This window comes from Jaculus jaculus, chromosome 14 (assembly GCF_020740685.1).
Source record: "Jaculus jaculus isolate mJacJac1 chromosome 14, mJacJac1.mat.Y.cur, whole genome shotgun sequence".
Taxonomy (NCBI): Eukaryota; Metazoa; Chordata; class Mammalia; order Rodentia; family Dipodidae; genus Jaculus; species Jaculus jaculus.
In genome coordinates, this window is record NC_059115.1 from 16971135 (window position 1) to 16984130 (window position 12996).

The 12996-nt window shown below is 43.9% G+C and overlaps 1 protein-coding gene across 1 annotated transcript in view; it reads left to right on the top strand.

Annotated features, from left to right (window-relative positions):
- Positions 1 to 12996, top strand: part of LOC123454690 (zinc finger protein 829-like) — a 49761-nt gene that overhangs the window by 8290 nt on the left and 28475 nt on the right. The window contains exons 4-5 of the mRNA XM_045133515.1: positions 2472 to 2601; positions 12277 to 12348. Of these exons, the coding sequence (XP_044989450.1) occupies positions 2472 to 2601; positions 12277 to 12348 (202 nt within the window). The remainder of the gene's footprint in view (positions 1 to 2471; positions 2602 to 12276; positions 12349 to 12996) is intronic.

Here is a 12996-nt window from a genome sequence, read left to right on the forward strand (position 1 = left end):
TATTGTAGGAGTGTAATATTGATTATCCGTGACTGTAGGAGTATAATTGGTAATCTGAGAAGGAGTATAGTACTGGTGATGTGTGGAGGAGTATAGCATTGGTGATCTGTGACTGCCAGCTCTTTCTCCTTCCTACAAGCTGTTCCTGCCTCTGGGTCAGTGTGCGCTTTTAGAGAAGTCAAATTCATAATTGAAAGGTAGGTCTGTTATAATAAAACACATTATCCACATCTACCCTGAGAGATTGCTAAGTAGCTTAGGAGTGGGTTGACCATTAGTTTGAATTAGCAAAGGCCCACACCAAGCTGTAGGTGATCTTATGGGTGTTTTCCAAATGTGAGTTCTGACCTCAAGGCAGGGGCTGGAGAGACATGGCTCCTCTTAGCCTCACTAGCTGGAGCCATAACAGTGGCTGGAACTTGGTCAAGCTAAGGAAGATGCCTGCCATGCTGTTCCTTCCATCCTGACTGTCTTCACTTCCCAGGTGGCCTTTTGGCTCTGAGCATCTGTGTAACTCTCAGCAAACTTCCATTAGTGTCCAAAGAAATCACTGCTCACCCGATCATTGGAGTCACTTGACGTCTCCCCTGCTCGCCACATGCCCTGTCCTTCCATCTCTCCTCTAGGTCTGTTCTGAGACCTCCAGACCATTTATTTAGCACACTGACTCTGAGCCAAGTGTGCTTTGTTTGATTTAGTGAAATTTAGCCAAAATATTGTCTGAGGGGAAGGGCAGTGGAGAGAAGGAAGGAGCATTTCCTGCTGCCTTGATGGGTAGGTGGGCTGTGGAGAGAAGGAAGGGGCGCCCCTTGCTGTTTGGAAGTCCATATTAGGGCATTTATCTATCTAAAGTACTGTCTTTACCTCCCTGCCCAGCTCCTTGTTCATTCCTCAGAAGTCACCGTGTGAGCAAGGTTGGCCTGGAACCTGTGCTCCTGCCTCTGTGCTGGCAGGTCTGCTTCATGATGTGTCTGAATCAAATTAACTTATAAAAGCTAACTATGGGGCTGGAGAAATGGCTTAGTGGTAAAGCGCTTCCATGTGTAGCCTAAGGATCCCGCCCGGTTCAAGGCTCGATTCCCCAGGACCCACGTTAGCCAGATGTGCAAGGGGATGCACACATCTGGAGTTCATTTGCAGTGGCTAGAGGCCCTGGCACTCCCATTCTCTCTATCTACCTCTTTCTCACTCTGTTGCTCCCAAATAAATAAATAAAAATAAACGTAAAAGCTAACTATGCATGTTTTTATAATATAACTTTAAAAAAAATCTTCAACCTCATATTGAGAATTTTGATTCTTTGCAACCTACCAGTTCCTTTGGGTGTGGCCGGTAAGATGCACTTTTGCAAGTAAAATTACTAGAATTTCCTGTGTAGTAGTTTTTCATTAGAATGCTGTAATGGTTCAAAATCTTAAGTAAGTCTTATACAATAAAAGAACCAGGATACCCAAAATGTATCTCGTTAAAAATATTGAATATGAAATTGTAGGAAATCCGTAATAAGACTCCCTCTGTCTCTGTCTTGCACACACCACGAGGGTTTTTCTGCTCTGTTGTGGAGAGCAGCATATTCTTTTGACCTTGGAGTAGCCCATGTTGGTTGGAAGGCCTTCCTCAGACCCCGCTGTAGAAAGCGCATCCTGATGAAGACTACCTCCATTGAAAACGAGCTCTGAAGTTTGTCATGGACATAACTAGAGTGTGTTGTTGTCTGGGAATATGAGCTTGGGCTGCCCTCACTAGGTCCTGAGTGTCCAGTCTATTGTGGAATGCATGTGGCGTGTGGGCAGCAGGCTGGACGTGCCTGCAAGTTTTTCTTGGTGAGCTTTTGAAAGAAATGTGACAGTCGGAGGCCATGGACCCTTTCACTTGAAAGCAGAAGATGCAAGGCTAAGTCCTGACTGTGCTGAATTTCTGATTGCGAGATACAGAATTGTTTATAGATGAACCCATTGAAGTATTTCTGTTTAGAACATCCCTATAGTAGAAAACAAGACAGGAGAAAAGCCACCTATACAGGGAAGAGGATCCTAGTACCTGTTAACTAGTCAAGTGCTATTCTAGGTGCTTTAAGCTTGTAGTGATTCATTTCCTTAACGCTGTGAGGTTCAGGAATTGTTTGCTAGTCCCATTTCATTCATGAGAAAACTAAGGTCCTTGGGAAGGTTACGTTCATCCTCCAAGGCCACCCCAGTGCTGGGTGGCTCAGCTGGGACCCATCCTCAGGCTGACTTGTCATGCAGAGCATGTGTGTAACTTCTCAGTCACTGTGAATGTGACATTACTGTGCTGTGTAGAAATTTGCTTTATCATTAGTAAGATGTGCACTGAGGTGGTAAAGGTGGGCGTTGTAGTACCGACCCCTTTCTCCTTGGACTTTGCCTGAGGATTTCTGAAATAGTTCTTTGCTTTTAGGAAGATTTATAGACATCAGTTTCCCTCTACCCTGACACATTTTTCCCCCATAGAGTGTTTCGCCAAGGAATGCATGACTTGACAGTCTGGCCGAACGTGGAGGCAGATGGGGCTGAGCCCACGAGAACTCCTGGCCGGACAAGCAGTACTCTCTCGGAAGACCAGATGAGCCGCCTTCCCGAGGTAAACAAGATGGGAGACAAGTCACCTCTGGGTCATGTTATATGTATCCTGTCATGTTAAACTATTTTTTTATTTAAAAAAAATTTTTTTTGTTTTTATTTATTTGAGAGCGACAGAGAGAGAAAGAGTCAGATAGGGACAGACAGAGAATGGGCGCACCAAGGCTTCCAGCCACTGCAAGTGAGCTCCAGGTGTGTGCGCCCCCTTGTGCATCTGGCTAATGTGGGTCTTAGGGAACCGAGCCTCAAACTGGGGTCCTGAGACTTCACAGGCAAGCGCTTAACCGCTAAGCCATCTCTCCAGCCCCTATTTTTTGTTTTTATTTACTTATTTATTTGAGAGAGAGAGAGAATGGACGCACTACAGCCTCCAGGCACTGCAAACAAATTCCAGACACGTGTGCCCCTTGTGCATCAGGCTAACGTGGGTCCTGGGGAGTTGAACCTGGGTCCTTTGGCTTTGCAGGCAAACACCATAACTGCTAAGCCATCCCTCCAGCCCTATCCTGTCATGTTAAATTCATGTGTTTGGTAACAGTTTTAAACTGTAACTCACATACCATCACCTTCACTCTGGAGGGGCGTACAGTCCCACACTTGCACCATCAACAGGGTGTCATTTTAGAACATCTTCATTGCCCTTAAAAGAAACACATGTTCAGTAGTTACTTGTACCCCTTCCTCCTTGCAGTTCCTGACAGCTCTAGTCCACTGTTAGACTTGCATATTCTTACTTTCTGCATACATAAAATCATGTTTTAATAGAGTCTTGTGTTGATAATTGTCTCAGATTTGCTACATTCAGGTCGCCACCTGCTTTTCCTGGTGACATAGCCATAGCCTTGCCAGTGGCGTGTTAACGTGCTACAGGTGCTTATGTTTTGGGGAAAGTTTCACTCTAGAATTAACTACTGTAAAGTGCTCTCATCCTCCTTTTGTAAGCAGATGGAATTTTCTTTCCACAGTGTTTTTTTGTTTTTTTTTTTTAATGTTTTTTGGGTCTTTTGCTGTGTGGAAATGATATGAAACATTTATTTGATACAGTGGACAATGACAAAACTAAGTAATCCACTCCACAAATGAAGTTTTTCACTGAAAAAATGCAACCACTAAGCTCTATTCATTGGCTAAATCATAATCTGTGACTTTCATGATCCTTGACTAGTTAACAGACATTGTGTTGGAATCAGCTGTTTATAGCCTGTGTGTCACTGAACATTGCAGACGATTGAGCCTTAATTGCTAGAGAAAGGTAGAGTGTACTGAAGAAGTAGAGGTCTTACGCTGTTCTTGAGGGCTGGGTCACATACGATCCATACGATGGATGGCATTCTCAGTGCAAGAAGAAATGGGCAGTCAGGAAGTACAGTGCTGTGTAGTTTAACACTTTGTCCACTCTTCCTCTGTTGTCTCAAATTGTTTGTCCTTCTTTCATATATTTCTAATGTTTATGCCTAATCATTGTTTTGACAGAAATTTCAAAAGTAGGTTGGTTAACTATGTCATTGGAATTGGCTTGAATTGCACTTCTGGTTTTTGATGTAGCATTTTCACATGCTTCTTACCTTTCTCTTTCAAATTTTGTAGTAGATTAAAAAGATGTGCCTTCATAATAACCAACATGACTTATGGTTGAAACAGTAACCCCTTAAACCCCTAAGACATGGGGGGCTCCAGATTATTCTTCCTGTCCTCAGCTCCCACCAGCCCCTGGGGAAACGAGGGCCACACACCAGCGAGCTGAGTCTGGTGCTGGGAAAGAGTCTCATTGTTCTTGTTCATTGTCTCTGATTGTCATCAGTAGTCTAGCGTTTAGCAGCCAGGGTCCCATCTTTTTATTAAGTCTTTACATTTCTGTGGATCTTTAAACTGAGAAGAAAAATTAAGAGAATAAGCATTCTTTGGTGTTTATGCTGTGACAGGAGCAGAGCCATTTCCATGTTCTTTTCCCGCTGATAGGATCACACTTTTGAGAGTGGAGTGGTGGCATCAGAACTTGGCATGTCCTGAGAGTCTGCATTAGTGTTCCCCACAGTTAAACAGAAGCTGTCAAGACCAGTGATTAAGGAGAAAAATGGGTCCTATTTGCAGCATTGTGAAGTACCTTTTCGCTCTTTAAAAAACCTTCTTATTTCTTGGCACTTTGGGCTAGCATATTCTTTTTTGCCAATATTGCAGATGGTCTTTTTGTCATTTTAGAACTTGTTATATCCTTGCTGCTACTGAGGGAAATTTTTTAAAATTTTATTTCCTTTTCTATTATGGACAATTTATATAATTATAGACGATAAACCCTTATCATTTCCTCCCCCCAAAAATATATTTTAAAAATGACATCTGGGCGGGCGTGGTGGCGCATACCTTTAATCCCAACACTCGGGAGGCAGAGGTGTAGGAGGATCACTGTGAGTCTGAGGCCACCTTGAGACATAGTAAATTCCAGGTCAGCCTGGGCTAGAGTAAGACCCTACAATGAACTACCAAAAAAATAAAATAAAATTAAGTTAAAAAGACATCTTATGTTGTATGAAATTGGAATGTTGGGCACTTGGAAGCATTTGCAATGGAAAGAGCAGCACACGAGGATGTGGAGTTTCAACTGCCCTGCCACCTCGGGAAAAATAATTCATAAATTTACAGAGCCCTAAGTGTAGAGTGGATAATTTCCAGGATCAGTCCTAGTCTATGAGTCCAAAGGCACTCACATAGCAAGTGCTAGAGTTATTTATCCGCTTAGATTTTTCAGGTGCACCTTACATAGAATAAAGCTGTAGCTTACCCACTTCTGGCTGTGAATGTGGTATCCGTGCCTTTCCTTTTCTTGTGTGTGTGTGTGAGCCTCGAGTACAGGGCATGGCTGTGCTCAGGCTCCTTTCTTGGGATGTGCGCCTCGTCTTTACTGTTTCAGAGACGCCTCTGAGACACAGCCCCAGAGCTTGGCCCATTTGCTTTCTGTTCAGTGGAGAAGATCTGCTTGGATACTTGCTAAAATTGTAGTCTGCCAATTTATCATTCAGGGTATACTGATACTTATGCTCTTAACTTAAAACCAGATTCGTTCTCTCTTGGGGTTTGGAGTTTGAAGCAGGATCTTACTATAGCCCAGCCTGACCTGGAGCTCACTCTGTAGCCCCAGCTGATTTCAAGCTCACAGCAATCCCCCTGCCTCAGCCTTCTGAGTGCTGGGATAAAAAGAGTGATTTTTGTTTTAATTGTAGTACAATAATCTGTCTCCCTCTCTCCCTCCCTCTTGTTTACTGGATAGACTGAAAAAAAAAATGTTTCTTCAATTAGATTGTCACTTTCTTCCTGAAAACATTTTAAAATTGCGTCTGGTGTTAATTTTACTTACAAACCGCAAAAGAATTTGTATGTGCTCTGCTTCCATTTTTAAACAAAAGGTGCGGAAGTGGTGGTTTCATTTCTGCAACTACAATGTAAGAAACTAAATGAGCCTTTGAGTAGATGACATTTAGGTGGTCAGAACCAAATTGCTCATTTCTGCTCTTCTTTGCTGGCCGATGTCTTTCCTGTGGTTGTCTGTGACTGCTGAGCAGGCAGCGGGTTCAGGAGTGAGAAGGTGCGTGCGCACCTCAGCCCTCGCCCAGCCCTGCTGCTCTGCTCTGCTCTGCACAGGAGCCGAGAGTGAATAGCTCAGAGGCAGATTTTCAAAAGCAGTGTAAGAAGATTAGTCAGTTACAGGATGCTTTAGTCTTGCTTGGTCAGAGATGATGAGCAAGAGAACTGTGAAAGGAAGATTAACTAATTAAATGGCCTGGAAAAGATGGTGTTGGGTAAGTCTGTCTCAGAGAACCTTAACTCCAAGCTGGACTTAATGCTCAGCTATGGAAATTGAATTCTGACTACACTGTGAATAACTGGAGTTTAAAAGCCCATTTCCAAGTGACATTTAGAGCAGTCAGATCCCTTCAGTGATTTAATGGAATCTACCTCTGATGGTTTTACAATGCTTTGTCAATGTGCCTAGTTTTCCCTTGAAATAGTACTAAGTCGCACTCAGATTAGGCCTCATTTTTATAACTTGAGTGTCTTAGATTTTTTAATATGCAGCAGGAAAAATGTGTGCATTAAAATATTTCACCCTCTTGCTGAGAGATGGCTCTGTGGAGAAGGTGTCTTCTATGCAAGCATGACTACCTGAGTTCAGATCCCCAAGACCATGTAAAACCCTAGCACTGTAGTTGGTTTCTGTATTCCCAGTATACCTATGACTAAAACGGTGGTGGAGGCTGAAAGCGCACAGGTTAGCTAGCCTGGTGAACAAAGTGATGAACAAGAGAGATCCTGCCTCAGGGTGGAAGCTGAGGACCCACACCCAAAGTTGTTTTTTGACTGCTACACGCACATGGCACACACTCACTCAAAGTCATGAACATGTGTGTGTCCACACACCAAAAAGCAACAAATAATTAAACTAAATGTCACCCCTCTATTTTCCCTCATCCTCTTCTCTTTTCCATCTCTTAACTTTCCTTAATCAGTGTATACTAATGAGCTAGTGAGAGGCCAGCCTCCCAGGGTGTTTGCCCTGCGTCAGCATCTGTGACCAGGGCTTAGATGATGACAAGCCTTACTAAGCCAGTTTTGTACATTGCTTCCTTCTCCATTTTTCAGCTTGTCATATTGTTAAAATTTCATGACCAGAGCCAGGAATGGTGGTGCATACCATTAATTGCAGGAGGCAGAGGTAGGAGGATCACCGAGAATTCAAGACCACACTGAGAGTACATAGTGAATACCAGGTCAGCCTGAGCTAGAGTGAGACCCTACCTCAAAAAACAAACAAACAAAAAAAAATCGTGACCAGGATGCATATCTGCCTGGGGCTTGAAATATGACCACCAGGCTTTTGTGCCTCATGTGTACTTGAGTTGCTGTTTTCAGATGCAAGAGGTGAGTGCAGAGACATACTTCCCTGCTGTTCCCCGTCCATCTCAGCAGCTCTGCCTGATGCCTGTGCAATGTGCCCTGGTTTCACTCAGTTTTATTAGGAGGAGGCAAGGAGAAAGTCAAGAGAAAATGAAAATTTTCTGAGGTCTGTGGTGCCAATGGGCTTGGGGTATGAGGAGTGAGAGGTGAAGGGTATGTGGTGTGGAGAGAGAGAGGTGAAGGGAGTGAGGTGTGGAGAGAGAGAGGTGAAGGGTATGTGGTGTGGAGAGAGAGAGGTGAAGGGTGTGGGGTGTGGAGAGAGAGGTGAAGGGCGTGAGGTGTGGAGAGAGAGAGGTGAAGGGCGTGAGGTGTGGAGAGAGAGAGGTGAAGGGCGTGAGGTGTGGAGAGAGAGAGGTGAAGGGCGTGAGGTGTGGAGAGAGAGAGGTGAAGGGCATGGGGTGTGGAGAGAGAGAGGTGAAGGGCGTGGGGTGTGGAGAGAGAGAGGTGAAGGGCGTGGGGTGTGGAGAGAGAGAGGTGAAGGGCGTGAGGTGTGGAGAGAGAGAGGTGAAGGGCGTGGGGTGTGGAGAGAGAGAGGTGAAGGGCGTGAGGTGTGGAGAGAGAGAGGTGAAGGGTATGTGGTGTGGAGAGAGAGGTGAAGGGCGTGGGGTGTGGAGAGAGAGGTGAACTTGTCTTGAGAGTGGAGGCAGAGGTGATGGTTTGACAGGCAGAACCTCAACATGCCAGCATTCCAGTGCTGCTGGTTCATTGTCTAGATTTGGATTATTTTTGTGTGCTCAGATATAATGCATCCTTTGAATAAATTTTAACAAACCACAACTATAAAGAATCTTGTAAAATGAAAATTAAAGTGTAGCACATTATTAACAACTTCAATAATTACTGACAATAAACCATGGTAATTCCCTCCCCCCCCAATTTTCCTCTTTGTAACTCCACTCTCCATCATACCTCTTCCCCCTCTCAATCAGTCTTTCATTTATTTTGATGTCATGATCTTTTCCTCCTAATAGGATGGTCTGTGTAGGTAGTGTCAGGCACTATGTAACACATTTTATTGTTACATGATTTTTTTGGAGTGGAATTGAAGCTGTCTGTCTGAAATTATTTTATCCTATTATTTGATCCACTAAGATGTTTTCCCTTCATAGAAATGTTTTGCAATAAATACTCTGCATTAGCTGAATATGGGCTGAGAAACGGATTCTTAGTGGTCACTGAAGTTTTAACTTTGCAGACTATGGACACATGCTCTTTATCCAAACCATATTACGCAGGAAGTCAAAAGAACATTTGTAAATGGTGGAGCTATAACAAGGATGCAGGTGGCTTCCGGGCAGTTGTGCCTGTCTTCAGTGTGCTAATGTCTCCACCACCTTCAGCATGGGACTCGCAGGGAGAAGGGTTGAGACTATGACTGACCTTGGATGGCACTTTCCATTCAGATCCCAGCTGTGTGATTATCTTAGTTCTGACGTGGACTATCTGTTTAGCCCTTGCTGAGCTAAGAGGCCCTTAGCTGTAACAATATAGTTATATCTCATTTGGGGATTATTATGAACACTTAAGTATAAGAAAAAAAAAATTGAAGAATTTAGTATACTGCTTGGCACACTTTGAGCACTGATAATAGTAGCTACTCCTTTTCTATATTTGCTTTCATTTGATTGAAATTAAATGATCAGGACAGATATGCAACACTTTTTTATTTTACTTTTTAATATTTTATTATTTTTATTTATTTGCAAGGAGTGAGAGAGTTTATGGGCATGCCCAGGTCATACATGCCAGATTCATGAGCCATTTTGTTCGTCTTGTTTTATGTGGGTACTGGGGAATGGAACTCGGGCCGGCAGTGTTTGCAAGTCAGTGCCACACATAATCACCAATCCAAAGATATTCAAGCTTAGTAAACTCTTATGATCTAGAAGTTATATAAAATGATCATGAATAAACTGACGTTCTGGAAAGATTAGTTTCATCAAATAGGTTATTTAGGAGCACCTGTTAATGAAAAGCTTATTCTTTCAAAAGAATTTTGTATCTGTACCTCGTTAGGTCTTCACCTCTTTCTTTACACTTTCTTTAAAGTCACATGATGATGTGGATGAGAGTTGAACTAGCTTGGTAACCTTTGATTTTTCTATCTCCCAATCAACTCATGTATAAACTGCATTAGTAATGATACGAACAGTATGTTCAAACAATACTAGATGAGGTATAGACAGCTTTTAGGGTTGTGAGCATGAATCATAATCTATCACCCACATTTGGGTAATATACAGACTGGGTCCATGAGATTTGACCACAGATAGCCATGAGTACATTGCAGAGAACTGCTCGTAAGCCAGATGCGCAATGATATTGCAGTGTTACCTGTCTGAGACTTCAAGGCCCCACATCAAAGCCCTGGTTCCAGTAGGCACAATTCTGGGCCACCTGTTCCCTACATGCCAGTTAAAGAGAAGTATATGAGGGACGGAGAGAGGAGTTGTATTTAGTGTGGCCACATTGAAGAGGAACTGATAGAGGTGTTAAGTGACCCCAGGGCCATCTTCAGGTACTGACATGGGAAGCAGAGAGGAAATGTATTCGTTGTGTCCTTTTGGGCAGAGGAAGAGATGAAGGGGTTAATGACTCAAGGCCCATCCTCAGGGTTATGATATGAGTTTGAGGTTTAAAGGGGGGTGGGGGTCCTGGAGGAGATGGCTTAGCAGTTAAGGTATTTGCCTGCAGAGCCAAAGGATCCTGGTTCAATTCCCCAGGACCTACTTAAGCCAGAAGCACAAGGAGGCGCATGCATATGGAGTTCATTTACCTTGCCTGGAGGCCCTGGTATGCCCATTCTCTCTCTCTGTTTCACTCTCTCTACCTCTTTCTTTCTCTCTCTCTCAAGTAAAAAGTATATATATATTAATTTTTTTTAAAAAAAGAAGAGAATGGGAAGTTTATACAACTAAGCAGTCTTGGCTGAGGTGTGGTCCTGCCCTCTAATGATCTATCATCTGGGACTTGTGCACCCTGCAAGGTGAGCTCCTGCATTGCAAATATGTTAGTCACTGGGGATCACACTGTCCTGCATTGGTAAGAAGTCTCATCTTGGTGGTCTGTCCCATTAGGCTTTGATCTTCCTGGAATGCAGGCAGCCCCAGAGGAAAGTTAAGGACAGTGATTTATCTTGGTGCCTTCTGCCAGATGACAGACACGAAATGAAGGCAGAGATGACAGACTTTTACTTTGCTTTTAAGTACCTTGTGCATCCAAGTGGGAAGTTTGTGGTGGGAGATTAGCAGGGTAGTCAAAAAACTAACCCCTTAGCCCAGAGTAGAAAGACGTTTATTTATTTATTTTTTTTTAAATTTATTTATTTATTTATTTGAGAGCGACAGACACAGAGAGAAAGACAGATAGAGGGAGAGAGAGAGAATGGGTGCGCCAGGGCTTCCAGCCTCTGCAAACGAACTCCAGACGCGTGCGCCCCCTTGTGCATCTGGCTAACGTGGGACCTGGGGAACCGAGCCTCGAACTGGGGTCCTTAGGCTTCACAGGCAAGTGCTTAACCGCTAAGCCATCTCTCCAGCCCGAAAGACGTTTATTTAATACAGTGAAAGAGCAGCGTGCAAGGCAGTCACAGAACTGTCCTGTGGGGATGGCTGCCGGAAGTTCCGCTGGAGAGGAGGCCTTCCGCCAGGACAAGCCACAGCGAGGGCTTCCTGTGGTGAGGTTCTCTTCTTGCAAATGGAGATCACTCTGTAGTATCACTTTATAATTTTCCTCGATAGCGCCAGTTTGCCTTTGGACTTAACGGACACACAAACTCTACAGCAGCTTGCACTGGGGAACTGTTCCTTGTCTGGTCTCTTACTGATGGCCTTCCGTAGACTCGGTGCTTGTAGCCACAGCAGCTATGAGTACCTGTTTCCATGTCATGCTGTACACCGGTCTGAAACGCAGTGATCCTCCTGCCTCAGCCTCCTGAGGGCTGGGACTGCAGGGCCGAGTCACCACGCCCAGCAGAAACAGATGTGTTCATCTCCCAGGAGGACCTGATGGAACTGCAGGAGCCATGAGGTCTCATGTGCTTGTGCAGAGTGCGTGGAGACACCGGGGAATTTTTTTTTTCTTAAAAAAAAAAAAGTTTGCCCCTTCCCTAGATTCTTTTTGTTGTTGTTGTTTTGAGGTAGTGTCTTACTGTAGCCCAGGCTGACCTGGATTTCACTATATAGTCTCAGGGTGGCCTTGAACTCGGGGCGATCCTCTTAACTCTGCCTTCCGAGTGCTGGGATTAAAGGTGTATGCTGCCATGCCTGGCTCTTCCCTAGGTTCTTATCCTGACAGTTGCATGTAGTTACAGTTTTGTGGGAATAGTTCACATGTAGAGTTGTTACTGCAGGCTCGTCAGCCCTTATCTCAAATTGTGAGAACTGAAGGAAGTTAGATTTAAATATTTTTCAGCCTTTGGAATATTACATATCCATAATGAGGTATCTTCGGAATGGACTCCGGTTTCAGTAAAAATTCACCTATTTTCCATATGCACTATATTATCTGTAGGTAATTTTATTTAGTGTGTCTTTGTGTTGGCTGTGAACAATTCAGTGATGTTGGTGTGGAATTTTCCACTTGTGGTATGTAAGTTTAGGGCTTGGGTTTTCAAAGAAGGATGCTTTGCATGTGCCAGTCTTCCTCTTCTGTCAGAGCTGTCCTTAGCATGTTCCATTCTTCCTCTGTCTGGGCTGTGCTGATCCCCTGTTGTGCTTTCCCACAGATCACCAAGGCTCATCGGCAAGTAGATTGGCTGGACAGGCTGACATTTCAAGAGACAGAGATGATCAATGAAGTGAGTTATGTATAGTTTTTATTTCAGAGGAATGATAGAAATTGCATGTACAGTGCTTAATTTCAGGGAGCTGCTGTGCTTGTGTGAAAGTGAATCGGCATAACATTTATACTGAATGAAACTGGGCTTCCTTTCTGAATTGATTCAAACATTCTCAGCATAGATTGTCAGAAGAGTTACCTTTCCCAATTTTTTTTAAAATTTTTATTTATTTATTTGAGAGCGACAGACACAGAGAGAAAGACAGATAGAGGGAGAGAGAGAGAATGGGCGCGCCAGGGCTTCCAGCCTCTGCAAATGAAGTCCAGACACGTGCGCCCCCTTGTGCATCTGGCTAACGTGGGACCTGGGGAACCGAGCCTCGAACCGGGGTCCTTAGTCTTCACAGGCAAGCGGTTAACCGCTAAGCCATCTCTCCAGCCCACCGTTCCCAATTTTTATAATATTATATTCTAGAAGAATTTAAAATTTTGTCTCCTCTTCCAGATCAGTGCATGTGGGTGTAGAAAATGTAGTTTAGCCTTGCTTTCCCAGCATTGCCAGGAGCCCTGTCCCCTTTTCAACAGACAGGAAATGATGACTGTTCCCACAATGGGCTAGGCTATAAAGCTGAAGCATGTATGGAACATTCTTGGATCTATGTGGTTT